The sequence below is a fragment of the Thamnophis elegans genome, chromosome 6, assembly GCF_009769535.1.
Source record: "Thamnophis elegans isolate rThaEle1 chromosome 6, rThaEle1.pri, whole genome shotgun sequence".
NCBI lineage: Eukaryota > Metazoa > Chordata > Lepidosauria > Squamata > Colubridae > Thamnophis > Thamnophis elegans.
The window spans coordinates 752,634-780,578 of record NC_045546.1 but is presented as its reverse complement, the minus strand read 5'-3'; the positions used below and the strand labels follow the sequence as shown (position 1 = coordinate 780,578).

General features: G+C 53.4%; 2 protein-coding genes and 1 long non-coding RNA gene across 3 annotated transcripts in view; 2 read left to right on the top strand and 1 right to left on the bottom strand.

Moving 5' to 3' along the window:
• The first annotated feature begins 6,774 nt into the window (after positions 1–6,774).
• On the top strand, positions 6,775–8,591 carry LOC116510822. Its single transcript, XR_004255669.1, has 2 exons — positions 6,775–6,994; positions 8,408–8,591. It is a non-coding gene; the product is annotated as an uncharacterized LOC116510822 (long non-coding RNA).
• Positions 8,592–11,527: 2,936 nt separating this feature from the next.
• LOC116510527 (RING finger protein 121-like) lies at positions 11,528–24,507 on the bottom strand. The gene is given in 10 exon segments (XM_032220125.1): positions 11,528–11,739; positions 13,630–13,731; positions 14,926–15,059; positions 15,876–15,996; positions 16,563–16,599; positions 16,602–16,669; positions 17,534–17,688; positions 18,460–18,601; positions 19,669–19,706; positions 24,438–24,507. Coding segments are annotated over 10 exon segments (975 nt in total). The 5' UTR covers positions 24,495–24,507; the 3' UTR covers positions 11,528–11,618.
• A 318-nt stretch (positions 24,508–24,825) lies between these two features.
• LOC116510208 (short transient receptor potential channel 2-like) overlaps positions 24,826–27,945 on the top strand; it is a 35,868-nt gene continuing 32,748 nt past the window's right edge. Inside the window, exons 1-2 of the mRNA XM_032219678.1 lie at positions 24,826–25,068; positions 27,613–27,751. Coding sequence (XP_032075569.1) covers positions 25,003–25,068; positions 27,613–27,751 — 205 coding nt within the window. The 5' untranslated portion in view covers positions 24,826–25,002. The remainder of the gene's footprint in view (positions 25,069–27,612; positions 27,752–27,945) is intronic.

Sequence of the window (27,945 nt, the reverse complement as noted above, 5' to 3'; positions counted from 1 at the left end):
CAGAGCCCTCCCCTCGTCCTCCCAAGGTCCCAACACGGAAACAACCTCCAGTTCATGGAATTACGCTCTGTGCCATTACATCTTGGTCTGATTAACATGACGCGCCTTGGCAGCTCATCCACCCTGACGGGAAAGCGGCCCCCGCAGCCATTCATGTTCACTTCCTTGGTGGAATGGGTGGGGTGTTGTGTCACGGTTCGGATGAAAGTGGCTGAATTCCCAGCCGTGGGGCTCCTGCCAGGGACGTGAGAAACGCCAAGGCCCGCAAGGCCAAAGGAAACAAAACCCACCAGCCTTTCGGGAAAGGTGCCCGTTGGCCAGAAACTGGAGGGGAAAGTCTGCCAGCTGGATTTGAACCTGGAGAAATGAAGGTGGTTCCAAGGGGCCTCCTCCTCCTCCTCCTCCTCCTCCAGTTTTGGTCAGCAGGTTACAGGGAAAAACGTTGAGACTTTGGAGAAAGTGCAGAGAAGAGCAACTGAGGGGGGAAAGGCTGCAGCCGTGATGGGGAACCGATGGCACACGGGAGTCTCTCTGGGCACACGGATCATCGCTCAATGCTCTTCCGGGTTCGACATGCCAGCCAGCTGGTACTTTGTGTTGAGGAGCCCCGGGAATCGGAAGAGCAGCCGCCCGGGCCGCATGCACACGCTGGGAAGATGATGATCTGGGTTCCGGTGCATGCATGAACAGCTGCCAGCTGGTCTTCATGCACACATGTGCTCCAGTAACCGGAAGACCAGGTGGCCGGTGCACATGCACGCACCGGAATCCAGAAGGTCACCTTCCCAGCGCACACCTGCACACCAGGAGGCTGCTCTCTGGTTTCCAGCACACGGGCGCCCCCATTTCGGTACTCAGTGCTGAAAAGTTCGCCAACACTGGCCTGGAGACATAGGAGGAACGGTTGCAGGAACTGGGGATGTCTAGTTGAATGAAAAGAAGGACCAGGGGAGACAGGATAGCATCTTCCAATATCTCAGGGGTTGCCCCAAAGAAGAGGGAGTCAGACTATTCTCCAAAGCCCCTGAGGTTAGAACAAGAAGCAATGGGTGGAAACTAATCAAGGAGAGAAGCAACTTAGAACTGAGGAGGAATTTCCTGACAGTTAGAACAACTAATCAGTGGAACAGAAGCTGCCTCCAGAAGTTGTGTATGGCCCAATACTGGAAGTCTTTAAGAAGATGCTGGATAGCCATTTGCCTGGAACTGTATAGGGTTTCCTGCCTAGGCAGGGGGTTGGACTAGAAGACCTCCAAGGGCCCTTCCAGCTCTATTCTGATTCCGATCCTGATCCCTCTGAGCTCTGTTTTTGCAGAGGTCTCTTGGATGAGCCCTCCCCACTAGGCTGTGGGTGCAAATTCTCCTTGCAGGGCAAAGGAAAGAGGAGGTTATTGTTCTCCGAGCAGGGGCATCCCACCCACCCATTTCCGAGGGGGAGGAGGTTGAACCCCGAGGCTGAATCAGCCCATTTTCTATTGAATTACAGCTATTCCTCCCCAAAGGTCCATTGCTAAGCAGTACAGCTGTTCAGTGAATCGGGCCTGATTTCATTACCCTTCCTGCCATGGCTGTTAAGTGAATCACATGGTCATTAAACAGCTCCAGCTTCCTCCCGTGACTTTGCTTGTCGGAAACTGGCTGGGAAGGTCACAAAGGGAGGTCACGTGACCCCAGGGTCCCACCCCTGTCCTAAATGTGTGTCATTGCCATTTTGATCCCGCGACCACGGGAAAGGTGCAGTGGTCGTAAGTGTGAGGATTGGCTGTAAATCCATTTTTTTCCAGTGCCACTGGGACTTTGAATGGGACATACATGTTTTGTTTTGGAAAGGATGCCATTTTGCCCTTCTGAGCAGGGGTCTCGAACCTTGCCAACTTTAGGACTTGTGGGCTTCAACTCCCAGAGTTCCTCAGCCAAAGCTGGCTGAGGAACTCTGGGAGTTGAAGTCCACAAGTCTTAAGGTTGCGGGCTATTATGATTTGGCGTAGAATCGGCATTGCCGGGCTGCCAAACTCCAGATGGCCACAAGGTGGCAGTCATCAGGAGAGATTTGAGGCTCAGATCTTCAGGTAGAGAAGGTTTGGCAAGGGAGTCTCTACGTTTTCTCCGTAGAGGGATCCGTTTACTGCTGATGGGTGAGTTGCTTCAAGAGAAGGCTCTGTTTTCTTTCCAGGAACACATTATTTGTATTTTCCAAAGCAAAAGGCGAGTGCAGCTTCTGCTTTCGGTTTCAGAAACAGCTCAGAGAGGGAGAAGGGAGGACTGAGTCACCCTGGAAAAAACACGGCAGGAAAAACGTATTTATTTCATAGACGCCGAGGGTTGAAAGGGACCTTTGAGGTCATCTAGTGACTACGGCTGCCTGAGGCAGGACAAATGGCTCTCCGGGTCTCTTCTTCAAAACCTCCACCACTTCTGGTGGCAAGCTGTTCCACTGGTTAACTGTCCTCCCTGTTCGGAAGTTTCTCCTTAGTTCTGTGTTGCTTCTCTCCTTGTTCCATCCGTTGCTTCTTGGCCTGCCTTCGGGGGCTTTGGAGAACAGGTTGACCCCCCTCTTCTTTGCAGAAGACCCTCAAATATTGGAAGGCTGCTCTCATGTCACCCTCTCAAGCCTTCCCTTCATTAGGCTCGATATTCCCAGGTCCCTCAGCCGTCCGTGGCCTGGTTTAGCCTTCAGACCCCTTTGGGGCTCATCTCTGCCCACTTTCTAGGGTCTCAGGATCTTTATTTCTTGGTCCCAGGTGGTTTTCTTGCAAACGTTTTATGACCCAACCAGAGAACATGATCAGCGCCAATGATGACGATGATAGCATTGATGAGTTCGCACAGTTGGGTCAGGAAACGTCTGCAAGAAAACCACCCAGCTCAGAGAGTTCCAGCCCTGAGCTACAATATTAGTATTACTTTTATTCCATTTACATGCTGCTCACCTCAATCTCACGTAACTCTGGGCGGCTTACAAGAAATACCATTTATGAGATCATGGAAATCCTGATCTAGAGATCTCATCAGCAGGTTTTTTATGACACAAACACGTTGTGTTGCAAAGGTCAACTGAACCCATAATATTTTGTGAAGGGAGTCTTGCTCTGACTGCTGGTGTTTTTTCCCCAGTTACCGCAGCTCTTTTAATGTGAATTCTCTCTAATATGCCCACAGAAAGTCAACAGATGACAATGCGTCACTCATTCTGAGAATGTCTCAGAGCAGCCCAGCGAGGAGAGAGGTGCCAATCCTTCTTCCTTTTGAGTCAATTCATTTCTGCTCTGACCTGACCAAGGGCTTCTGCTGACTCACATCTCCTGAAATGAGCCGTTTCTCAAGCTTTAGAAGGGAAACCGATCATCTGGGTAAACCTCGCTCTGTTCTAGGAACCAATCGATCGAAGCTGTTCTGGGCATCTTCGCTGAATCAAGGTTGAAAGGTCATCTAGTCCAGCCCATTGCAACGCGCAAGACCCCCCCACCCCCATTCAACCATCCGTTTGAGGTGTGACTGTTTGAAGTTACTCTGGCACTGTTTTTTCACCCTTAGGATCACTGCAGCACGTGATTGCGGTCACGTGATTAAAAACCAGAGGCTTAGCAACTGGCATGTACCTCTGACTGTGCCAGGGTCCCTGGCGTCACGTGGCCCCCTTTTTGTGACCTTCGGACAAGTGAAGTCAGTGGGGAAGCCAGATTCACTTTACAACCATGTTACTCACTTAATAACCACAGCGATTCCCTTGCAACCCTAGGCAGAGAGGAGGAGGAGGGCTGTGGGGTCCTTGGTGATCTCTGAGCTGGTTTCTTGCAGACGCTCCATGATCTAACTTGGGAACCTCAGTGCTAGTAGCGGCTATGAGCACCAACTACTAGCAGTTAGGAGACATAATGAAAACTCCTCGGTTGCACAACACGTGGACAGACTCAACCATCCTTTCAACTGGGGAACTGAGAGCATCCCGGGCCAAACCAAGACCTGAAATGCGAGAGAATTTCTGAGAGCCACTCAGGCACATCGGCCATAAACCAGCAGGGAGAAATAAACAGCACCTAGAAATAAGCCGGGCAGGAATTGGGTCTAATTGAAGGAAAAGAAGGCCGTGGTAGCAGCCTTCCAGTATTTGAGGGGCTGCCCCAAAGAAGAAGGGGTCCACCTATTCTCCAAAGCAACCGAAGGCAGGACAAGGAGCAACCGATGGAAACGAAACAAGAAACAAGACTGGAATTAAGTAGAAATTAACAGAACAATGAATCAGTGGAACGGAGATTGCCTTCAGAAATGGTGAGAGCTCCATCCCTGGAGGTGCTTAAGAAGAGCCTGGACAGTCCCTTGTCTGGAATGGTCTAGGCCAGGGGTCTCCAACCTTGGCCAGAGATCCTCAGCCAGCAACGCTGGGAGTTGAAGTCCACAAGTCTTAAAGTGGCCAAGGTTGGAGACCCCTGGTCTAGGGTCTCCTGCTTGAGCAGGGGGTGGACTAGAAGACCTCTGAAGACGGTCTTGTAACTTGGCAGCTTTAACACTTGCATGCTTCAAATGCCAGACTTTCTGAGCCAACATTTTGGTTGCTAAGCAGGACCGTTGTTAAGTGATACTGATATTATATAACACTTTTAATTAAGCGGGTACCTTGAATAAACATAACTTTGAGTTTCAAATAACACTGATTTCGTTGTTGTCTTAGGTGACATCTGTGAAAAAAAATTCAGGTGCTCAGGCATGAAAATGTGCCGCTCAAACACTATACTTTTCCGCACACACTGGAAAAAAATTAGAGGGAACATTGTCTGAAGTCCCTTCGAACTCTGTTCTTCTGACTTCTCTTTCCTAGAGTAAGCCATTCCTACGTTATCTTTTCTGAGAAGGGCCGCCAGGGGAGAGCCCATCAATGCTCTGGCAACTGGGAGCCTGTTGCTGGCCACTTTGGAGCAGCCTGGGGGCAACCCAGGAGAGGGGTGGGTGGGGGTCCTGAGTGGAAGTTCTCCCTGGAGCTCTTCCTTCTCAGCTGGGGATTCCCTTCGCTTGGTTGAGCGAGGCACCACAGGCGCTTCCAGTTTCCTAACAGCTCATCGCATGGCTGTGCGCGCCCGAGTGTTTGTTGTTATTCACTCAGTTTTGGAGAAGTCATATTCACATGTTCCGGCCCACTTGTTATTTTCTAGACGATCCTCTTAAAGTTCAAAGCACAAACATTAAAAATAAACAGTGCTGGTTGCCTTGACTGCTCTTAACGCACTTCCAGCGAGTGTGTCACTCATCAGCCGCGCTGCTCATCCGCCAGTCCTGCGCAGAGGTCCGAGGGGTTTCCCAACCATCCAGGTCATCTTTGTCCCAGCGGTGGTTTTTTCCAAAAGGCAACTGGGTTTTTTTCCCCTTGAAAGCATTTCGCTTCTCATCCAAGAGTTTATTGAGATCCAACTGCTCCGTCCTTTCAGCACTTTCAAGAAGGTTCTACACCCATTGATGGTTCCACCACAAAACCACGTTCGACTAAAGCGCGCTCGACGAAACCGCGTAGCTGACGTCGTCACAGGGCGACAACAGCACGGAGACAGAAGCACGCTGTAAACGCTAAAGCTAAAATTAACCCCTAAACCTAAACCTAACCCCCCCTAAACCTAATCCTAAACCTAACCCTAAACCTAACCCTTAATCTAACCCTAAAGATAACCCTAAAGCTAACCCTTACCTTAAGTTGAATCCGCTTGCTTTCAAAGCGCTATTTAAAGCGCCCTTCTTTCTCCGCGCTGGCTGTTGTCGCCCTGTTGATGACGTCAGCGACGCGGTTTAATTGGGTGCGCTTTAGTCGAGCGCGGTTTTGTCGTGCCACGCCCACTGACAATATCCAGGTGACCCCGGGGCACAGAGAGACCCCCAAGGACTCTCAGAGGGAGCGCTAACGTCCAGAGGACTGCAAGGCCTATAAATCCTTCCATCCTCCACCGTTCAGTCCGAACTGAATGGAGCATCTTGAACGAAGCTGGTCCTTGTTTCCTTTGGGACTCTCTGGGAAGGCGGTCCCTGCCCCATGGACCTGGGGGGCAAGGAAAGCCAGGCTCGGCTGTCATGGAGCTGTGGCTGCCTTTTGATTGTTTTGTTATGGAGTTTATGAGCTGAGGAGAGCATCCATCTGTTCATCCATCCATCCATCCATCCATCCATCTACCCACCCACCCATCTCTCCACCATTCATCGCCCCATCCCATCCGCCCACCCATCCCTCCATCCCCCATCTGTCCATTTATCCATCCGTTGATCCCCCCCATTAATCCACCCACCTATCTGTCCATCCCTCCACCCCCTATCTGTCCATCCATCCATCCACTGATTCCTCCATCCGTCTGTCCATCCATCCATCCATTCATCCCATTTGTCCATCCATCTGTCCTTCCCTCCCTCCCTATTTATTTATGCATGTCCATAAATTCCTGGAGTTTGTTGCCTGCAGCTCCCTCTCTCGGTGCGCGCATGAACACAAAGAGAAGTGTGTACAAACTCTTTGGCCCCACCTCCCTGCCTCCCTCGTGCTGGACGTGCTGCTTCCGCTCCTTCAGAAGGCGGCCAGAGGCCGGGCAGCCCCCGTTTCCCCGTCTTCCTAGAAAAAGACCTCTGGCTGCCCAGAGCCTCCACGGCTTCTGCCTGAGCGAAGTGGTGCTGCTCCTCCTTCGGAAGACGAGAAAAAGGGGGGGGGCACAGCAGGCGCTCCCAACCGTATCAGAAAACGAGGCATGCTCTCTGCTTGCAGGAGGCCTAGTGGTTAGCTCTGGGCCCCTTTCAGTAGAGGAAGGTGCCAGCCCCAACGGGAAGTTTAGGGCTGCTCTGAATCGGAGAATTCATCTGCTTTTCCTGGAACTGCCCCCTGGAGAGGGACGAGCCAAGCCCCACTGGGTGCAAACAGGCAGAGGGGATCGGAGGCCTCCAGGCAGGCGCCTTCAGGGACTACAACTCCCAGCCAGTCCCAACCCCGCTGCTGCCACCAGAATGGAGACGTCGGAACTCGAGACAGGAGGTATTTTCCTTCTGGGAGACCCAATCTCCGCCCAGATCTTAATAGAACAGCTACTCATGGATACTGGCACTGTTTTCGGTGCTGTTGTTAACTGTGAACAGTCGCTAAATGAACTGTTGTAAGTGGAGGACTGCCTGTAATACTGAAGGAAAGTGGGGTTAGGCCTTCTGAGAGCCAGTTCCCTGAAACCAAACCCTTTACGCACACCTCATTTTGCATACACCCACACAAACACACAGAGACAGAGAGAGAGGGACGCTCATACCAGTTATCAGAAAGCTGAAGTGCTTAGCTCAGTTTTTCTTTAATATGCTTTGCTGAATTTCTACAAAAGATAAAATATAAAAACAGGAAAAGAGCCGAGAGAGGAAGGTGCAAAAGAATCAGGGGGGGGGGGGAAATAAGGGGATGAGTTAACTTCCAACTCTCTTCGATGAAGTTAAAAATGTGAAAGCACTTGAACCTTTAGTTCTCAAATTCAGTAATGCTCAGTTTTCCTGCAATCATAATCAGTGCTAATCGTCACATCCCAACGTTTGTATTGCATTTTTTTTAAAATGCCAATTAAAAACGTGCAAAAGTGGAGTCCGGAAATGCCTCCTGGCCTCTTGCAGAGGAAGATTTAGTTGGCTTTAACGCTTGCCCAACCGTTGCGTGCAGAGCTGGGGGCCATTCCGTGCCCTTCCCAGGTTGAGAAATTGGCAGTAAACAAACGGTGGGACGATCATGAACATAAAACATAGAATCTTAGGGATGGAAGGGACCTTGGAGATCATCTAGTCCAACCCCCTGCTCAAGCAGGAGACCGTGTACCGTTTCAGGCAAACGGCTGTCCAGTCTCTTCTTGAAAACCTCCAGGGATGGAGGAGCAGCCACAACTTCTGGAGGCAACTTCTGTTCCACAGGTGAATTGTCCTCACCGTCTGGAAGTTTCTCCTGAATTCCAGGTGGCTTCTCTCCTTGGTTAGTTTCCATCCATTGCTTCTCCTCCTGCCTTCTGGTGCCTTGGTGAATAGGTGGACCCCCTCTTCTGTGGGGCAGCCCCTCAAATACCAGAGTACTGATATCATGTTGCTGCTGGTATTTTTCTGAGAGCCTATCCATATGTAGCCTCCTTAACCATTCATCAGACAATCTAGTCACCAGGCCTTCTAGTCCAGTGTTTCTCAACCTTGGCGACTTTAAGTCCCGTGGACTTCAACTCCCAGAATTCCCCCAGCCAGCTATGCTGGCTGGGGGAATTCTGGGAGTTGAAGTCCACGGGACTTAAAGTCGCCAAGGTTGAGAAACACTGTTGTAGTCCAGGGGCTGCAGAATTCTAGGAATTGAAGTCTACAAGGCTTAACGTTGCCAAGTTTGGGGATCCCTGGACTAACCTCTCCTCTTACTGGCTCTTGTCTGCACGTTTTCTAGGGTCTCAGCAACTTTTCTGAGCTGGATTGGGACACGTAACCTGAAACACAACTTGTGCAAATCAAGAAATCTTAAAACCTGCAAGTAAGTTTCTCAGATTTTGGTTTCAAATAAGTTAGGTGTCAAATTGGAGTTTCCAAAATCTGGACTCGTGCAACCTCTTAGTCGGGGGGGTCTCCAAATTTGGCAACATGAAGATTTGTGGACTTCAGCTCCCAGAATCCCCCAGCTACAAATGTGGATCACGTGACCACCCCACCCCCCCGGATGCTGCAACCATTTTAAGTACATGCCAGTTGCCAAGGATCTGAATTTTGATCACACGATTATGGAGATGCTCAAATGGTCGTGTGAAAAACAGTCATGTCACTTTTTTCCGGTATCTTCGGCCACTAAACGAATCGTAAATAGAAGACTACTTATATTTATTTCCTTCCAAAGAGCCCTTTAATATATTCAGTCCCAAAGACCATTTCCAAAAGATTTCCTTCTATTTTCATTCCGACGGTTGATTTCTTCCCTCCTCTTCCCCAAATCACTGGGTTGAGATGGAAAGCTACAGAAATTGAGGGAATGAATGAAAAAGAATGAACGAATTAAAAGAAGAGAGAGGAAGGAAGGAAGGAAGGAAGGAACGAAGGAAGGAAGGAAAATAGATCAGTTCAGGCAGAAGAATCAGGCTGGGGGTCTAGAGTGTTCTCAACCTTGTCAACTTGAAGATGTCCGGACTTCAACTCCCAGAATTCCCCAGCCAGCATTCGCTGGCTGGGGAATTCTGGGAGTTGAAGTCCGGACATCTTCAAGTTGACAAGGTTGAGAAACACTGTCCTAGACACTTCCCCATCTTCAAGTGGCCAAGGTTGAGAAACACTGGTCTAGAGGATTGTTGAAGCACAGGGACAATTTTAATTTTCGTGTTTATTGCCTTGTTTTGTTGGCAAAAAAGATCTGGGAATCAAGGTTGCCCCCCCCACCCCCAAGCTCTCCATCCTTTGGGTCTCCCCTCTTTTCCCCTATGTTCGCCTCTCGGTCTCCCCCACTCCCACCAAGGGGCCATTCACAAAGCGCCCCAAGAGCTTGCATTTGTTGCCTTCAACCTTGAGTTCTCGCCCCAAACTGGTCGGCCTCATCTCCTGTTTATAGAAGCGGAGGGCTATTTTGAGTGATGGAAATGATCAGCAACTGCCTCAAATAAAGAGGAATTTAAACTCAATAAACTTTGCTTTGGGAGCAAAGAGGAAAGCTCTCTGCAAAGTCTGCCAAGAGGGATTCAACTCGTGTTTTCTCAAGGTCGACAACTTTTAAAGACACGCGGACTTCGGCTCCCAGAATTCCCAAGCCAGCTGTGCATCGAGAAACATTTGATTCCAACTCTATTTAAGCCTCTTTGCAAAAATCCCCGTCCAAAGCCCTCACGAGCTCCCTCCAACCGAGGCCTATAAAGACCTCAAAACTTTTCTGAAATCCCAAACGGATTTCCACATTTGTTTTGCCCCCCAAGACTAATTCCCTGCCTCTCCTCCTTTCGTTTTCCTAACCCTTAGCGGAGGTTGGGTGGGGGGGAGATAAATTGAATAAAGAAGCACAATTTTCCAAAGCAACAATGACCCCCAGGCTGTGGCAAAAACAACAGGAAAAGCAATTTAGCAGAATTTATTACACGTTTTTTTAAAAGTGGGGAGGGGGGGAGAAAAAATCTATCCACGCTCTGAGGTTTCTAAGGGTTTCTCCACAGGTGAGTCCCCCGTTGGCAGCCGTTGCACAGGTGGGGGAAGGCTGCCTTCGATGCTTCCACAGACACCTGCGTGTGTGCGTGAGTGTTCTGGTCATCCACATCTCGTTGGGATGGGGGGGGGAGGCTGCGAGCAGCTGCCAAGGACCCCCGACGGGCTGATGCCCCCAAGCGAGACCCACCCAGTGGCAGAGACATAGCCCGTGCCCTGTGGAGGGAAGCCAGAGCCCCCCTCCCTTTGAGAGGCACCTGGTGCTTCGGCAGAGGAGGAGGGGGGCGGGGAGACCCTGGATCCTGCCCTCCACAGGATGAGGCCAGCCCCTGGCAAGAGGGGTCTGGCCCGACTTGGCACCTCGCCTCCCCTCACCTGGGGCTAGGGGAGAGGAGCCCTACGCAATGCCCACCTCCCCGATCCAGACCCAGGTGCGAGGGAGGCTGGGCAGGGGTCCCAGGCGATGGGAGCGACCTGCTCTCCCCCTGCGTCAAGTGCCACCCTAGCAGTTTCCACCCGTCCCCTGGGGTTAAAAGGTGCCAAAGCAGCCCCCGGCCTCACCCTCCTTCCCCGCATTGAACCGGACGCCGCATGCCAAACCCTAAAAATAACTAGACAGGGGTGAGGATGGGAGGCCACCCAGCAATCCACAGGTTCTCAGCAGGACTTCTCAGCGACGCTGGGATGAACGTGGCAGTGCTGCTTCCTCCCAGGCGAAGCGGAGGGAGAGGAGCCGATGCGCCCCTGAACCCCTCAATCTGGCAGGTTGAAGAAAGACGACGGCTGCCCACATTTCTCAGCTGCTCCTTCCAAAGCCTGGCCGGCCGAACTGGGCAGGCAAGGAAAGTCTTTGACTGGGAACCATCGGCAAGCGACGTCTGAAGAGGAGAGGGAGGGAGGCGGAGGGGCTTCTCCCCCAAAATCCAGGGTGGGGCCCCTCCTGCCGAAGGCCCATCGGGGGCAGGAGAAACGGAGGGAATCCAGACTTGGGGTTCGGTCAACGTGGTCGAGAGGACCCTCTGGGTTGGCGTCAGAGAGTGGGGCTGGGGAACAGGGCATGGGGGCTGCCCAGCTCGACCCCCGCCAGAAGCGGCCGAGGGGAAGGTGGGCCGGGGGCCTCCAGGCCTGGCCCAAAGGGGTGAGACCAGGGGGCCATCAGTGGGGAGGGGGGCATCCATTTCCTTTTGCATCAGGAATAAAAAGATTTTTCCAGAGGCTGTTAAAATAATTCTTTTCTTTCTGGTTAAAAAAAGGAAGGAGAAAGAGACCCCCCCCCTCCTACGAGCAGCAGAAGCCGGCCTTGGTGGGTGGGGTGGGGTGGCTCCTCGTGTGCAGAGTCCGTCTGGGGCTGTGGAGCAGCAGCTCTGGGCCGGAGGCCATAGTCCTGAGAGGTCAAGTGGCCGAGAAGGCTGCTCCCGGGGGTCTCCCAAGGCCTCCTTGGCTCCCCAGGGGAGTCCGGGCTCCGGGGCAGGAACGGGGGGGGGGGGCTACTCCAGCCCCAAAATATAGTTAATCCCTTGCACCAGTCCGATGATGACCGGCTGCCAGGCCACCAGGTAGCGCAGCCAGTCCAGCAGCTGTCCGTACATCACATGCGGCCGCTCCCAGCTGCAAGGCGGAGTTAAGGTGGAGTAGAAATAAAGGAGATGCTGGGGGGGGGGCTTACTTGCTCCTCCTCGTAGCTGATGTTAAGGCCGGTGCCCGTCTCCGCTGCCTGAAGGGGGCCAGCAAGACCAGAGTAATTAGTAATTAGAATCCAGGGGACACCCAAGTTGCGGACCCTCTGACGGGTGTAAGATTTCACCCCCCAGGCTAAGAGGTGGAATGTCTGGACCATCCTTGGGAGGGAGCATCAATAGCCACTCGGTCTTGTCGGGATTGAGTGCAAGCTTGTTCGCTCCCATCCAGACCCTGACAGCCTCCAGGCACTGGCACATCACTTCCACCGCTTCGCGGGGTGGACAGATACAACTGGGTATTGTCTGCACATTGGTGATATTTGATAGCAATAGCAATAGCAGTTAGACTTATATACCGCTTCGTAGGGCTTTCGGCCCTCTCTAAGCGGTTTACAGAGTCAGCATATTGCCCCCAACCACAATCCGGGTCCTCATTTTATACCCACCTCGGAAGGATGGAAGGCTGAGTCAACCCTGAGCCGGTGAGATTTGAACAGCCGAACTGCAGAACTAGCAATCAGCTGAAGTAGCCTGCAGTGCTGCATTTAACCACTGCGCCACCTCGGCTCTGTATCCCGTGCCGACGAATGATCTCACCCAGGGGCTTCATGTAGATGTTAAATAGGAGGGGGGACAGGACCGAACCCTGCGGCACCCCATATTTGAGGGGCCTAGGGGTCAACCTCTGTCCTCCAACCAACACCGACTGCGACCTGTCCGAGAGGTAGGAGGAGAACCACCGAAGAACGGTGCCTCCCCCCCCCCACCTCCCCCAGTCCTCGCAGAAGGATACGCATGGTCGATGGTATCGAAGGCCGCTGAGAGGTCAAGAAGCACCAGGATAGAGGAATGTCCTCTATCCCTGGCCTGCCAGAGATCATCGGTCAGCGCGACCAAAGTAGTTTCGGTGGAGTAACCAGGCCTGAACCCCGACTGAAAGGGATCCAGACAGTCTGCTTCATCCAAGGTCCGTCGGAGTTGAAAGGCCACCACCTTCTCAACAACCTTCCCTACAACCTTCCCTGCGTGCGGCAAAACACAGGAACGCTGCTCTCTCCCCCCCGAAGGAGTTGCCTATTTATCCATTGGCACGGAAGGGGAACTGCGAGGTTGGCAGGAGACGAGGCCCGCGACAGGAACTCACCCCATGACGCAGTGGCAGGACTCGAACCGCCCCAGGGCAGGCCTCTTCCGGGGTCCTTTAGGTCAGAGGTCCCCAAGCGCTCCGGCTTTGGAGGGGGGTAGAGGGGAGGCCGTGCAGACGGTGGCCCACGCACAGAGGCTGCATGATGTCCGTGCTCAGCTGCCACTTCTGCGCCCGGCTTCTGGGCGGCTGAAGGGCCGGGGAGCCCTGGTTTCAGCCACTGAGCCACCACGCCTTAAACGGGGTGGGCTATTCCTTTCCCCAGGGGCCACCGGAGAAGCCGGGACTGTCCTGGGGGCTGGAAAGAAAAGGGAAGCCGGCCAGTGGGACGGAGGGGGGCAGCCGAGGGGCAGGAGGGGTGTGTGTGGGGGAGGGAAATGCCCAGGTCTCAGGTAAGGGGAGCCCCCAGGGGCTCAAGAGGCCAGCATCCCATCCCGTGGCTCTGGGACTCGGGGCCAGCAACCTCCCACCGTGGTCCTTCGTCCACTGGGGCTGCAGGGGCAGGGAGGCCACGGGACCCCTGGGGCTCAGCCCTGCGGGGAAACGCTCTGAAGGGAGGCTACCCAGCTGCCAGGCTCAAGGCCAGCAAGAGAGAGAGAATAAGGGCTGGGAGGGGCACGGAGAGCATCTAGTCCAGCCCTGGGGGTTGTTGTAATGGCGAGAGAGGAAGGATACGGGTTGCTGAACATCCGCTTGAGGTCCACTTTCTCCTTGCAGTAGGGACAGGTCTCCTTCTTCCCCACAATGCACCAGCCCCGGATGCAGAACTCGTGAAAGCTGGACGGACGGACGGTCAAGGAACAAACGGGGGTGGGCTGGACAGAAGCCAGAAGCCGACGGAAAAGAAGAGCTGAAGCCCAGGGCTGAAGGGGGGGGGGGGAGCTGCCTTCTTTCCTTGCAGACGTCTCAATGCCCAACTAGGGAACATCATCAGTGCTGGAAAGGAAGGGGGGGGGTTGTGGAGGAGGAGGGGGAGGAGGGGACTACGGGGTCCTTGGTGCAATCTGGACTTGGCTGCATTGCCTGATCCTTACTGTTAGCACTGGTGAAGTTGCCTAGTTGGGTCATGAAACGCCTGTCCGGAAACAACTAAGCCCAGAGACCCCCCAAGGACCCCCCATCACGACCAATGAAGCAAAGAACTACAACATGCCCCCCCCCCAATGGAGGCCTCCTGACTGGGAGGACCAGTTCCAGCCAGACCCAAACGGGGCCCCCTCCGCTCAGGCTCTCAGAGGAAGGGGGGGGGGCTTATAGATTTGGCCCCCAGAGAGGAGGAGGAGAGGAGGCTGGAGAGCGAGGCGGCCTGCAAGTGAGCTGCAACTGGATCCCCTCCACCTGGGCCGCCACTGCTCGGCAGAGGCCCATGGGTCCCAGGCAGGAGGGCAGCCCTGGGGGAGGACGGGAATCTAGGCTGGGCCTCCCTTCCCATGCCCCTCCCTTGCAGGGCGGCTGGGCTGCGAATTCCCAGGAGCAGGCTGACCCCCCGGCAGTTGGGGGGGGGATTCCGGGCTTGGGGTGACCCTCGGACGAGGGCCCAGCCTCCCCTGCCTGCCACAAACCCCCTCAGAGGTCAGGCTGGGGGACTACAAGTCCCTACTCTCCAGGCATCTGGGTGGGAAAGATCCCAAATCAGGAGCCCCAGCCGAGAGGACGGACAGGGACATTACGGGGAGTCCTCGACTTATGACAGTTCATTTAGTGACCCTTTGCTGGTCAGAATGTCGCCAAAGGGATGACGTGATTCCAAGGACCCTGCGACCGTCGTAAGTTTGAGTCAGTAGCCAAGCGTCTCATTTTGGCCACGTGGATGCCTGTGTGTGCGTGTGCTTGGGGGGGGGGAGGGTGTATGAAGACAACCGCAGCCCCTCAAAGCCACCCCCCTCCTGCCACCAGGCCCCCACCCACCCCGCACCCCTCACCGTCGAAGTGTGAGTCAGTAGCCAAGCGTGGTGCCCCGTGGAAGGATACACGTGGTTGCAGGAGAGCCGGTAGGTGTTCTCGATGATCCCTTCCTCGTTGACGTCCACGAAGATCGGCTGCCCACAGACGGCACAGACGCTCTCCGAGAGGTGCTTGGTGGGCATCCCGCAGGCGCTGTAGAACTGCCGCGGGGGAGGGAGGGTGATATGGGGGGGGGGCTCCTGGGTCTGCCCCACCCCCCCTTCCCCAAGGGACCAAAGGGGCCCAGGACCCACCCCTTTCAGCTCCCCCCCCCCAATGCCAATGCCAATGCGAGGCACCTCCAGGCCTTGCCCCCAAATGCCCAGCAGGGACCCTGCCCCACCCACACGGGAAAGGAGGAATAGCAAGAGCGCCACCTAGTGGCCAAAGTCCCTCTGCGCTCCTTAGATCAGCAGCCTCGGCCACTTAAGGTCAGCTGGACTACAACCCCCAAATTCCTCAGCCAGCAGCCTTCCTTCCTTTCTCCTTCTCCTCCTTTCTTTCTTCTTACATTTTTTTCTTCCTTCCCTTCCTTCTCTTCTCCCTATCAGTCCTTCCTCCCTTTCTCTCCTTCCTTCCCTCCCTTTTCCCATTCCCCCCTTTCATCCTCCTCCCCCTCTTTCTTCTCTCTTCCTTCCTTCTTCATCTCTCCTTCCTTCCTTCCTTCCTTCCTTCCTTCCTTCCCTCCTTCCTTCCTTCCTTCCTTCCTTCCTTCCTCATAGCTGGCTGGGGGATTCTGGGAGTCGAAGTCCTAAAGGGCTTAAAGGGGTTGAAACTTGGTCCAGCCTCAAGGGAACATCTGGCGGAGGAGGAGATTCCCAGGCCAGGCACCTCTGGAGTGGGGGCAGGGTGGGGCAAAAGGACCGAGGAGGGGGCAGGAGGAGAGCTCTGGCTGGGCAGAGGGGAGGGGGGGGTCTCAAGGGACAGGGAAGCCTCCTCCCCACCCCTCCCTCTTCCTCCCCCTTTGAGGCTCTTACCCCAATGGTGGAGGCCATGTAATCCGCACACATCTCCGCAAAGTCCCGTTCCAGGACTCCGTAGTAGAGGCCGTAGAACAGCAGGGAGATCCCAAAGTCCATGCCGTCTTCCGGTTTAATTCTGACATTGGGGGGGGGGGGGGAGAGACTTTAGAAACCTCTGTGGTGGCTGCTGAGTGGACCCCTCCCACCCCACGGCCGGCCTCAACATCTGAGCTGGGAGCGCAGCTTTCAAACTGGCGTTAGGGAGGCATCGAACCCAGGACTCTAAGAAGCCCTGCCTGGGGCTCCAGCTATTTGGCTACAAGAAGCCCCACTGGGCCTGAGCAGCCCTTTGGGGCCCAGGGGTCCTCTAGACGTCCCCCAGTTCTCCATGCTGCAAGTTGCCATTATTAAACTAGTGGTAGCACTGATGATGTTACCTATTTGGGTAACAAACACTGCAGGAAAACAGCCAGGCTCAGAGAACATCAAAGCCCCCCCCCCCAACCCTCCTCCTCTTCACAAATCCCCTTCTAGCACTGATGAGGTTCCCTGGTTTGGTAATGAAACATCTGCAAGGAAACAATCTGGGTGTGAGACCACCAAGGACCCCCCCCAGTCCTCCTCCTCCCACACCGCATTTGAAGTCTCTCTGTGTGTGTGAGAGGGAGGGAGGGAGGGTGGGAGGTGGATTTTTCTTCTCACCTGAATAATAAATTAAGGCCGAAGAGGGTGAACATGACGCCATGTAGCCCACGATGCCTATGGCGTAGCTGATCTTGTAGATGAGGAGAAACCACTTGTAGACCAACCTGGATGTAGGGAGCAGAAGGGAAAATGTGCCAGGCCCACAGCTCTCCATCAGGGCCTCTTTCGGCTTTCCTCTTTGAAAGAAATCCATGGCATTATAGCCCCAAAAAAGCTACATACCATATTCTTTGGACTATAAGACCGCTGGAGTATAAGACGCACCAAGATTTTGAAGATAAATTTCTTTTTAAAGGTTTTTGCCCTCCCTGGCCCCCAGGAGTCTCTGCAGGCCTCCCAAACCCTCTGCAGGCCCTGTTTTTTGTGAAAAATGGGCATGCAGAGAGTTTGAAAGGCCTGCAAAGTGCTGCTGGGGCCGGGGAGGGCAAAATGTGACCCGTGGGGGGTTTGGGAGGCTAAAAATGGGCCCATTTTTCACAAAAATGAGATGCACAAGGTGGGGTTTTGGGAGGCCAAAAATGCTGTATTCAGTGTATAAGACGACCCAGATTTTCACCCTCATTTTTGGGGGGGAAAAAGGTGTGATTTATATTCCAAAAAATACCCCGTGAAAAGGAATAGGCATCTGTCATTGGCCGTCTGAAACAAAATAAATCCAGCTGGAAACTGCCGTTTCTCAGCAAAGACTGAAGTTGGAGAAAGGCCTTCAAAACCAACCCTCAAGAGTGTAAAGTTCAGGATCTTCAAATCTGATGAAATAAGCGTCCAGGTGGTCCTCCACTTACGACCACAATGGACCTGCTGCTGAGATATTAGCGGAAGCGGAGTTAAAAACACCGAACTGGGCCCAGCCAAGAGAGGAAAAGGGCTCAGGTGCCACTGGCCCCGTCGGCAGAAGACCCCCCCCTGCCCCACCAGCCTCCCAAGGCCTCTGCCCGCCCCAAGGAGCCCACTTCCCTCCGGCTCACCTGGGGGTGGTCTGGACCAGGGGCTTCCGGGTGGCTCGGAAGGTAACGAAAGCCGTGACGGCCGAGAAGAAAACCCAGATGCCCAGGAATCGCCACCAGTGCAGCTTGACAGTGAAGTAGAGGGGGACCACCCACATCTGGAAGAGGGTCACCATCTGCAATGAGAAAGGGGGGTGGGATTAGGAGAGGGGCAGCTTGGAATCTCCCCGGGGGAACTGCATCTCAAGGCCTGTCCCTTCCTCCCCCAAAGCCTTCAGGCGATCCTGGAGGAACCCTAGCAAAGGAGCCCAGCATCCAACCGCTTGTAAGGCTTACTGTTCATCCTCATTGCCCCAGCCTACAGCTTACAACCTTACACCAGTTGGCAGCTATTAATTCCTCATTACCTGACAGAGAATATTTACAGCTCAGGATTGAACTGTGAGCTCCTGGCTGAGTGCGGTGATTTTCCTGGCAGGCGTTTCAGGACCCAACTAGAGAACACCGTCAGTGCTAGAAGGGAGAGGGGTTTGTGGGGAGGAGGGGGAAGATTGAGGGGGCCTTGTGTGCTCTCTGAAGTTGGTGGTCTTCTTGCAGAGTAGATAACATCATCAGTGCTGGAGAAGGAGGAGGAGGAAGGGGGGGGTCCTTGGTGCTCTTTTAAGGGCTTTCTTGCAGACATTTCAGGACCCAACTAGGGAACATCATCAGTGCTAGAAGGAAGGGGGGATTTGCTCTTGGCTTATGTTCAGATAACTTGCTTGCAGAGAGCACCAAGGACCCCACAGTCCTCCTCCACCTCCTCCTCCACAAACCCCACTTCCCGCCAGCACTGATGATGCTCCCTAGTTGGGTGGGGAAAGGTCTGCAAAGAAAGCAGCCGGTTGAGAGACCCCGGAGGAGCCCAGAGACTCTCCATTCTTGGGCCCCGGGAGGAGCTGGCTTACGTTGTAGGAGCGAGGGTGCCTCTGTTTCCACTGGACCAGGAGCAGCTGGGCGACCACCAACGTGGCAATCAGGATGAGGACCATCTCGGCGTGCATGGCCTCGTGGCCCCGGTGCTTGGCGTGCATCCGGGCATGCTCGATCCTGGAACGAGAGCCAGGCAGGCAGGTCAGCCTCTCGCACAGCAGCCGCCCCGGCCAACTCACCAGCCCCCCATGCGGCCGGCCCCCCCTGTCCGCCTGGCTGCGGAGCTCACACCTCAACGGCCTCTCGAGACCCCAGAGAGGGAGCCAGAACCACGCAAGGGGAAGAGGGGGTGTGACTGGACAATGAAACTTCATTTTCATTTTTTTAAAATCTGAAATTAATTGTATAAATTTTATACTTCATATCTTGATTATATTGCATACTACCCAGAGTCCCTCTTTGAAGGAGAAGGACAGTTTAGAGAGAGAGACAGAGAGAGAAAGAGGGAAGGAAGGAAGGAAGGAAGGAAGGAAGGAGAAGGAAGGAAGGAAGGAAGGAAGGAAGGAAGATGGGAAGGAAGGAAAGAGGGAAGGAAGGAAAGGAAGAAAGGAAGGAAGGAAGGAGGAAGGAAGGAAAGGAAGGAAGGAAAGAAGGAAGGAAAGGAAGAAAGGAAAGAAGGAAGGAAGGAAGGAGGAAGGAAAGAAGGAAGGAAGGAAGGAAAGGGAAAGAAGGAAGGAGGAAGGGAGGAAAGAAGGAAGGAAGGAAAGGGAAAGACGGAAGGAGGAAGGAGGGAAGGGGGAAGGAGGAAGGAAGGAAGGAAAGAAGGAGGAAGGAAAGAAGGAAGGAAGGAAAGGGAAAGAAGGAGGAAGGAGGGAAGGAGGAAGGAAGGAAAGAAGGAAGGAAAGAAGGAAGGAGGGAGGAAAGAAGGAAAGAGGAAGGAAAAAAGGAACGAACTCTGGGAAGCAAACAACATCAGCCAATCTTCCTTAAGCCCAGAAAGGAGGGAAGGAAAGGCAGGCCTTCCAATCCCTGACAATCCACAGGCTGAATAGCGCAGCCCCAGTACAGGGTCGGGGCACCCACAAGGCCATCTATCCCAAACCCTCTCTCTAAAGAGAGAGAGAGATCATCAGTGTGCTGGAGGGGGGTCTTGCAAGATGAGCTCACTCAGACGTTTCCCCGCAGGCGGCTGCTGCCCCAGCCAGACAGGCGTCCTGGAGGGAGCCAGCCAGCCTTGCACTCACCTCCATCTCTCGTCCGGGTCCAGGTGTGACAGGTCAACCTGCAGAGAAGGAGAGAGAGAGAAGGAGAGAGAGCACCCAAGGGAGGGAGGAGGCCCTGCCCTCTCAGCCTCCCAGAGTCCCTTTGGCTCTGCCAGCCTCCAGAAACAACCACCAGGGTTATATTCACAGAACAAGACGTGCCCAGAACCTCCCCTGGGCGGGAGGGGGGGGGGCTTAATGGGGTGCTGTGGATTTTAGGATAGCTGTGGACCTGCCCCCCACCCCCCACCTCGCTCACCTGCAGGGCAGCCATTAGAGCGGCCCAGGGCGCCTCCTGTGGCTCCTCTGAGCGAAATGCTGGGCAACCTTCAAATCCCTTCGGATCCCAGAACTCCCCAAGGGCGGCATTCCACCCGCATTGTGAGGTGGCACAACTCCTGGCCTCCGCAGGGACCACTGAGCAGCTGAGGCCCCTCTCCTGCGCCTGGACAGCAGGCCCAAGGAAAGCCACCACTGGGAAGGCCACCACCTCCTCCTCCTCCTCGGAAGGCGACTGCTCAGCGTTTCGCTGGAAGGCCAGAGACGCTCCCCTCTTCTGAAGGGCGAGGGTGGGGGGGGGGAAGTGGGCAGCTATCCTAACCTCCCCATGAGACACGGAGCAGGGGGTCGGCAGGCAGAGGTCCAGGATGAGGGACGGAGTGGCCTTTCACCTCCCTCACACTGAGAAGGGCCAGCAGTTCACATCTGGGATCAATGGGCTCCTTTTTAGCACAAGGGCATCTTTGAAACCAACACATCTCCCTACTGCACCCTCCGCCTTGAGGATCACGGGGGGCAAAATCATTCGGCCTGCCAGGGCTTCCTCCCCCCCCTCCCCAATTTGTGACAGCCAACAGCAGCACACCCCTGGCAGGTACAGGTGTGACAGAAAGAGAGGCTGGACTGAAAGGGGGGGGCAGTGAATTCTTTGGGCCGGGGAAGAAAATCTGTGCTTTCCAACTTCTGCAATCATTTGAACTGGGGGCCTGTGGAGACCCTCCGTCCTCCCCAAGGTGCTTTTTCAGGAGGCAACTGGACCTCCTGTTTTTTCTCTGAAGACGTTTCTCTTCCCACCCGAGAAGCTTCCTCTCCTCCGACAGGACAATGGGAATGAAACGGGGGACTTTGCTCACAAATTGAGTTCTCGGAGTGAGCTTGGTGGGGTTGTTTAATTTAATTTAATTAATTTAATTTGCAAACATTTCGTGACCCAACTAGATAACTTCATCAGTGTCAGAAGGAGACGGGGTTTGTGGAGAGGGAGGACAAGGACAACAAGAATGACGCTGTGGAGTTCTCTGCACTTGGTGGTTTTCTTGTGGAAGTTTTGTGATCCAACTAGTTATAACCTCCCTCAGTGCTGAAGATGTTCCCTAGTTGGGTCAGGAGACGTCTGCAAGAAAACAGCCAAGTGCAGAGAGCATCAAGGACACCCCCCCCCCCACTTAAATCTCTTCCTCCTCCCTTGGTCTGCAACCCCCCCTCCCTTCTAGCACTGGTGATGTTACCTAGCTGAGTCAGGAAGTACCTGTAAGGCAGTGTTTCTCAACCTTGGCCACTTGAAGACGTCCGGACTTCAACTCCCAGAATTCCCCAGCCAGCGAATGCTGGCTGGGGAATTCTGGGAGTTGAAGTCCGGACATCTTCAAGTGGCCAAGGTTGAGAAACACTGATATAAGATATATCTCATAGATATAAGATCAACAGATAGAAGAGGGAAGGGGCCTTCGATACGCTCATCACCGCCTTGAATTGTTTGTAGAAATAACAAATGTGGAGACAAATGCTCACCACCACCATGGAGCCTAAAATGCCTGTTGCTAAGTGAGAGTCGTTGAGTGAGTTTGGTTCCACTTTACGACCTTGCTTGCCACGACAGTTAAGTGAATCACTGCAGTTAGCAACACGGTCGTTAAGTGGATCTGGCTTCCCCCACTGACTTGGCTTGTCAGGAATTCGCAAAAGGGGATCGCATGAATCTGGAACACTGCGCCCGTCGTAAATGTGAGTCGGTTCCAAGCGTCTGAATTTTGATCATGTGTCTGTGGGCGTGCTACAACGGTCGTAAGTGTGAAGAATGGTCACGAGTTGTTGTTTTTTCCCAGTTGTAACTTCGGTCGCTAAATGAACTGTTGTAAGTCAAGGACTACCTCTACATAAGTAAATAGATAAGTAAAACTGAAAACTGGCAGTCCGAGGGTTTCCCCAGTGGCACCTGCTCAGAGATAAGCCCCAGCGACACCTGCCTAGCACAAAGGTGGTTTCCGGCACAGGAGGAGCCAGCAAGAGTCCGACTTTTGCCCTTCTGGTGCCGAGTCACAGATCCCAAATCAAACTTCAAATCTTTCTTTTATTGACGAAAGCTAATCGACTCTTATTGTAGCTGGAGGCCCAGCGAATCAAAACCTCCTCGGCTGTCACAAAAGGAGGCTTTTAAGAAGAGATTGGAGAGCCGCTTGTCTGCTTGAGCGGGGGGCTGGACTAGAGGACCTCCAAGGTCCCCTTCCAACAGTGTTATTCTATCATTCTATGCTAAGAAACTGTTTTGCATCTCTTAAGGGGGGGATGCAATGGCTGGGGAGGATTTCACCGGCACCCTCTTACAGGAGAGGAGGGCCAGGTGTGTGGGTGAGTCATCCTCTGGAGGTTTACAAAGGTGTGTAAAACACACCTCAGCCATTGGCTGAGCAGCTTCGGGTGACTGGAGGGAAGAGCGTCTCCTCCTCTTAAGAGGCAGGACAGGAGGCTAGAAAGAAACCTCACAATTGTTGCTACACAATTGTGACCCCCCCCCGGGGGAGGGTCTTCTCTGTGGCTGCTCCGGCCCTCTGGAAGGATCTCCCCGTGGAGATCTGGACCCTCACCACCCTTCTGGCTTTCCGAAAAGCCATCAAGACCTGGCTGTTCCGGCAGGCCTGGGGCTGATGAGTTCCCAGCCCCACTTGGATTGTTGTGATTGTTGTGTAGTTTTTAATCTGTTTTTTGTATCTGTTTTTGTCTTGTTCGCTTTTTTTTGTATTTTCCCCTTCCCCATTTGTTTGTTAGCCGGCATACAAGTATAATAAACATCCAAACATCCAACAATCCTTGGCTTTCAACATTTTCTCCACCTAACAGAGCAAGAGTTTTCACAGGTGTTTGGAGACAAGGCTGGGAAGAGCCTTGGGGGTCTTTTAGCCCAGTGTTTCTCAACCTTGGCAACTTGAAGATGTCCACTGATCTAGAATATGAAAGTCTGCATAAATTCCTTCCTATGCAAGGATTGAGGAACATTTGAAGTGTCTAGGACAGTGTTTCTCAACCTTGGCATTTGCTGGCTGGGGAATTCTGGGAGTTGAAGTCCAGACATCTTCAAGTTGCCAAGGTTGAGAAACACTGACCTAGAATATGAAAGTCTGCATAAAATTCCTTCCTATGCAAGGATTGAGGAACATTTGAAGTGTCTAGGACAGTGTTTCTCAACCTTGGCAACTTGAAGATGTCTGGACTTCAACTCCCAGAATTCCCCAGCCAGCATTCGCTGGCTGGGGAATTCTGGGAGTTGAAGTCCAGACATCTTCAAGTTGCTAAGGTTGAGAAACACTGTTCTAGCCCACTCCCTCCTTCAACCACTGTAGCAAAGAGCATCATTAAAAAGGGGCAAAACTCACTCAACAACTGTCTCACTTAGCAACAGAAATCTGGGGCTCAATCGTAAGTCGGGGGCCGACCTAAATCTGTAAACCGCACGGCAGATAAACGCACCCCGACACTGAGACCGGCTCAAACTCCGCCGTCCCTCTTGCCTCTTTCAAAAAGGGCAGGAGAGATGGAGGGGGGGAACGTCGCCTTTTCTACGCCGGACGAGGAAGGGGAGGCAGAAAGGAGACCATCCACATTCTCCCTGGAGCTCCTGCCTAGGTCCTGGCTTCAGGTCAGGCTGGGAAATGAATTCTGCCGGCAGGCGGGGATGCACCAGGTGAGAATCCTACAAGGACAGCGGTTCTCAAGCTTTGAGAGCTTGAAGAGGGCTTGGACTTCAACTCCCAGGATTCTCCAGACTGGGGGATTCTGGGAGTTGAAGTCCAAGCCTTCTTCAAGCTCTCAAGCTGGAGAGAGACTGCAGTAGAGACCCTTGGCAGGGACTGTGGGACTCCCCGCCACAAGAGCCCCTGAAGTTAGGATTGGGATAGTTTTGCTGGCTGGGGAACGCTTGGAAGTTGAAGTCCAGCCCTCTTCAAGCTGTCATGTTGGAGAGACACTATAATGGATCCTTGGTAGCTTCATCCCTTAGCAGAGACTGCGGAACTCCCCGACACAAGAGCCCGGGCAAATCTTAGTTTGGAGGCTTTGCTGGCTGGGGAACGCTTGGAAGTTGAATTCCAAGCCCTCTTCAAGCTGTCACGCTGGAGAGACACCACAATGGACCCTTGGTAGCTTCATCCTTAGCAGGGACTGCGGGACTCCCCGCCACAAGAGCGCAGGAGCCTTTGATCTGGACCATCAGCGGGACAAACGCGCTCAAGAGGCGCCCGGGGCCTCTCCAGGGGCGCCTGGCCAGGAGATCGGGGGTCTGTTTAAGAGGAAGCCCCTCCCATAGAGTCGGCTGCCTCAGGTAGACTCTGCCTGGCGTTGGAGGCTCTGCCCAGGTGTGAGGAGAGCGGGGGCTCGGCGAGAGGCCTGCCTTGCAGGGCTGTTGGGGAGAGGGGACCAGCCTCCCTCCTCCTCCTCCTCCTCATCCTCCCCGCGCAGCTTCCCCGCCGGCGACTCACCTCATCGGCGCCGGGCTCCAGCGGCGCCCCCACTACCTCCACTTCCACCACCGCCATCTTGCCCCCCCCCCCCTCACCGCCAACTCGCTTCCGCCGGCGCCCACCAATCACCGCCCTCGGATCCCACTCGCCCAATCGGCGCCTTCGGAGGGCGGGCGGCTGTCATCGGGCGTCAGGGAGCGTCGAACAAGTGCCGCATTTCCCCTCGGACGAAACCACGGGAAAGCCAACGGGAGGGTGAGGGGAGGGTCGCTGAGGGGCCCGTCCGAGGGTCTCTTCCTGGAGACGATGGTGCAGCTCTGGGGATCCGGGTTCGGAAAGGAGCGGCGCGTCCTCGGGGCCGCTTCCAGGGAAGAGCAATTGACAGACGCTCCCCGGGGTGAGTGGCGAGAACTACGCCTCCCGGCATTCCCGGCGGCCACGACCGGGGCGGAGCTGTTGGCCGAGGGGGCCGGCTGGAAGCGGATGACGTCAGAGCGCGAGCGGAGCGTCGGCCTATCCGGAGCGAGGCGGAAAGTCAAGCCGGAGGTTGGCGGGAAAAGCGAAGCCGCGTCGTCCGGGGCTGATGGGCGTTGTAGTCCAGGCGATGGCGCCGCTGAGGATCCGCTGCGTCGTCTCCTTCTCCTCGCAAGTGAGGCGGCCTCGGGGGGCCTCCGGGGACGGGGAGGGCTCGGACGGGTCGTGGGGATGCGGCCGCGCCCGACACGTGTCTTCTCCTGGGACCGGCTGAGGCGCATGGGGGCCCCGGGCGAGGGTTCCCGAGACCCCCTCGGCCTCCCTCCGGGGTCCGCCTCGCCCTTTGCTGGGGGTGGGATGGGTGTTCAACGAATGGTCGTAAAGCGAGGACTGCCCCTAATAGAGAAATAACTGAAATCAGCTGGCGGGGTTGTTATGGTTTGTGGGCCACGCAACATGGGCTTTGTAGTTCAGGCAGTCCTTACGCTCTTATTCCTTCGTGTATACAGGTAGTCCTTGACTTACGACCACCAGTCATCCCAAGCTTTCTGTTGCTAAACCAGACGTTAATTTTGCTCCATTTTAGGACCTTTCCCCCTGCAACACTGCCCTGGTTAGGCTAGTAGCCCCGTCGCTAACTGAATCTGGCTTCCCCCACTGGCTTTGCTGGCGAGAACGTCGCCAAAGGTGATGACGTGGACTTGGGACCCAGGGACCGTCATAAGTACGAGTCAGCGGCCAAGCCTCCAAATTTTGATCACGTGACCATGGGGATGCTTGCGATGGGCATAAAGGGTGAAGAACGGTCATAAGTCACTTCTTTCCCTGCCATTGTAACTTTGTGGTCATTAAGCAAGCCAAGGAGGCGCAGTGGTTAGAGTGCAGCACTGCAGGCTACTTCAGCTGACTGCAGTTCTGCAGTTCAGCGGTTCAAATCTCACCGGCTCAGGGTTGACTCAGCCTTCCATCCTTCCGAGGTGGGTGAAATGAGGACCCGGATTGTTGTTGGGGGCGATATGCTGACTCTGTAAACCGCTTAGAGAGGGCTGAAAGCCCTATGAAGCGGTATATAAGTCTAACTGCTGTTGCTATCTATCTATCTATCTATCTATCTATCTATCTATCTATCTATCTATCTATCTATCTTATTCTATTCTGTTCTGTTCTATTCTATCTATATCTATCTATATCTATCTCTCCCTCCCTCCCTCTCTCTATATCTCTCCCTCTCTCTATATCTATCCTATCTATCTATCTATCTATCTATCTATCTATCTATCTTATCTATCTCTATCATCTATCTATCTATCTATCTATCTATCTATCTATCTATCTATCTATCTATCTATCTATCTATCTAGGTAAAATGAGGACCCGGATTGTTGTTGGGGGCGATATGCTGACTCTGTAAACCGCTTAGAGAGGGCTGAAAGCCCTATGAAGCGGTATATAAGTCTAACTGCTATTGCTATCTATCTATCTATCTATCTATCTTATTCTATTCTATTCTGTTCTATTCTATCTATATCTATCTATATCTATCTCTCCCTCCCTCCCTCTCTCTATATCTCTCCCTCTCTCTATATCTATCCTATCTATCTATCTATCTATCTATCTATCTATCTTATCTATCTCTATCATCCATCTATCTATCTATCTATCTATCTATCTATCTATCTATCTATCTATCTATCTATCTATCTATCTATCTATCTATCTATCTGGGTAAAATGAGGACCCGGATTGTTGTTGGGGGCGATATGCTGACTCTGTAAACCGCTTAGAGAGGGCTGAAAGCCCTATGAAGCGGTATATAAGTCTAACTGCTATTGCTATTGTGAGCCAAGGACTAATTGCATTGTTCTCCTTGCTAACCAACATAGTTTGTATTTTAAATTCATTTAATTTTTTTGACTCTTAAAATGAGAGGGGTTTATCAAACCACTTGCAGGGTGGAATGGAGGAAACTCTCTCTCCTGCTGCTGCTGAACAGATCATCGAGTGATAACACTTCTAAACTGAAAAGATAAAAAAACTGGTTTTGCTGGGCAGGATCGGCTTCTGATAAGGGAAAGCTTCTTAGTGGCCGATGGGCAGCCTGGCTTGTCTCTTCGCAGATTCCCAACAGCTTGAGGGCTTTATTTCCACCTTAACACTTTCCTTCTCTTTATTTTGTACAAGGATAATAAAGGTTGTATATAAATACGATGCCCCTGCTTTCCTTTAAAGCAGTGTTTCTCAACCTTGGCGACTTTAAGTCCCGTGGACTTCAACTCCCAGAATTCCCCCAGCCAGCAGAGCTGGCTGGGGGATTCTGGGAGTTGAAGTCCACGGGACTTAAAGTCGCCAAGGTTGAGAAACACTGCTTTAAAGGTAGACTCAGGTAGCAGGTTGGTCTACGAGGCGCTGATGAAAAGCTATGAAAATGGGGGGGGGGCACTTTTATCCTCTCCAGTCCTCTCCTGCTTTTTCTCTGATGTGTTAACTACAGAACGGGACGTAAGCTGAGGACCGGGATGATGTTCCTTCTTTCAATGAGGAGAATCCCTTTTAATCAGAACGTTCTGAATAAGTGGGAGTTAAATCATCTCCCTGCCTTGTTGGGGCTCTGAGCCTAGGCCGTATTTGACTCAGACGTTCCTTGTGGCTGACGTGTCTTTTGAGTATCAACATTAAACCTTAATGCTTTTCTCTAATAATTCCCCCTTTTCTGGCCCAGGACCCCAAATACCCCGTGGAGAACCTCTTGCTGGAAGAAAGAGCTCAGCCCTGGCTCTGCTGCCCCTTGGACCGCAGCCGGCAGATGAGAGCCGAGTTGCAGCTGGAGCAGGCTGGCTGCATTGGCTACATCGACGTAGGTAAGCTTCATTTTATTTCATTTATTAAATTTATAGGCCACCCAATCCTGGAGGACTCCGGGCGGCTTACAACGAAAGAAGAAAAAAAGAAAAGCAAAATAAGTTTTAAAAAATAGTTTAAAATTCACAACACACAGACGTTCTAATCGGGGCTGGACCTTAACACTAAGGTCAACAGCCCCAGGCCTGCCGGA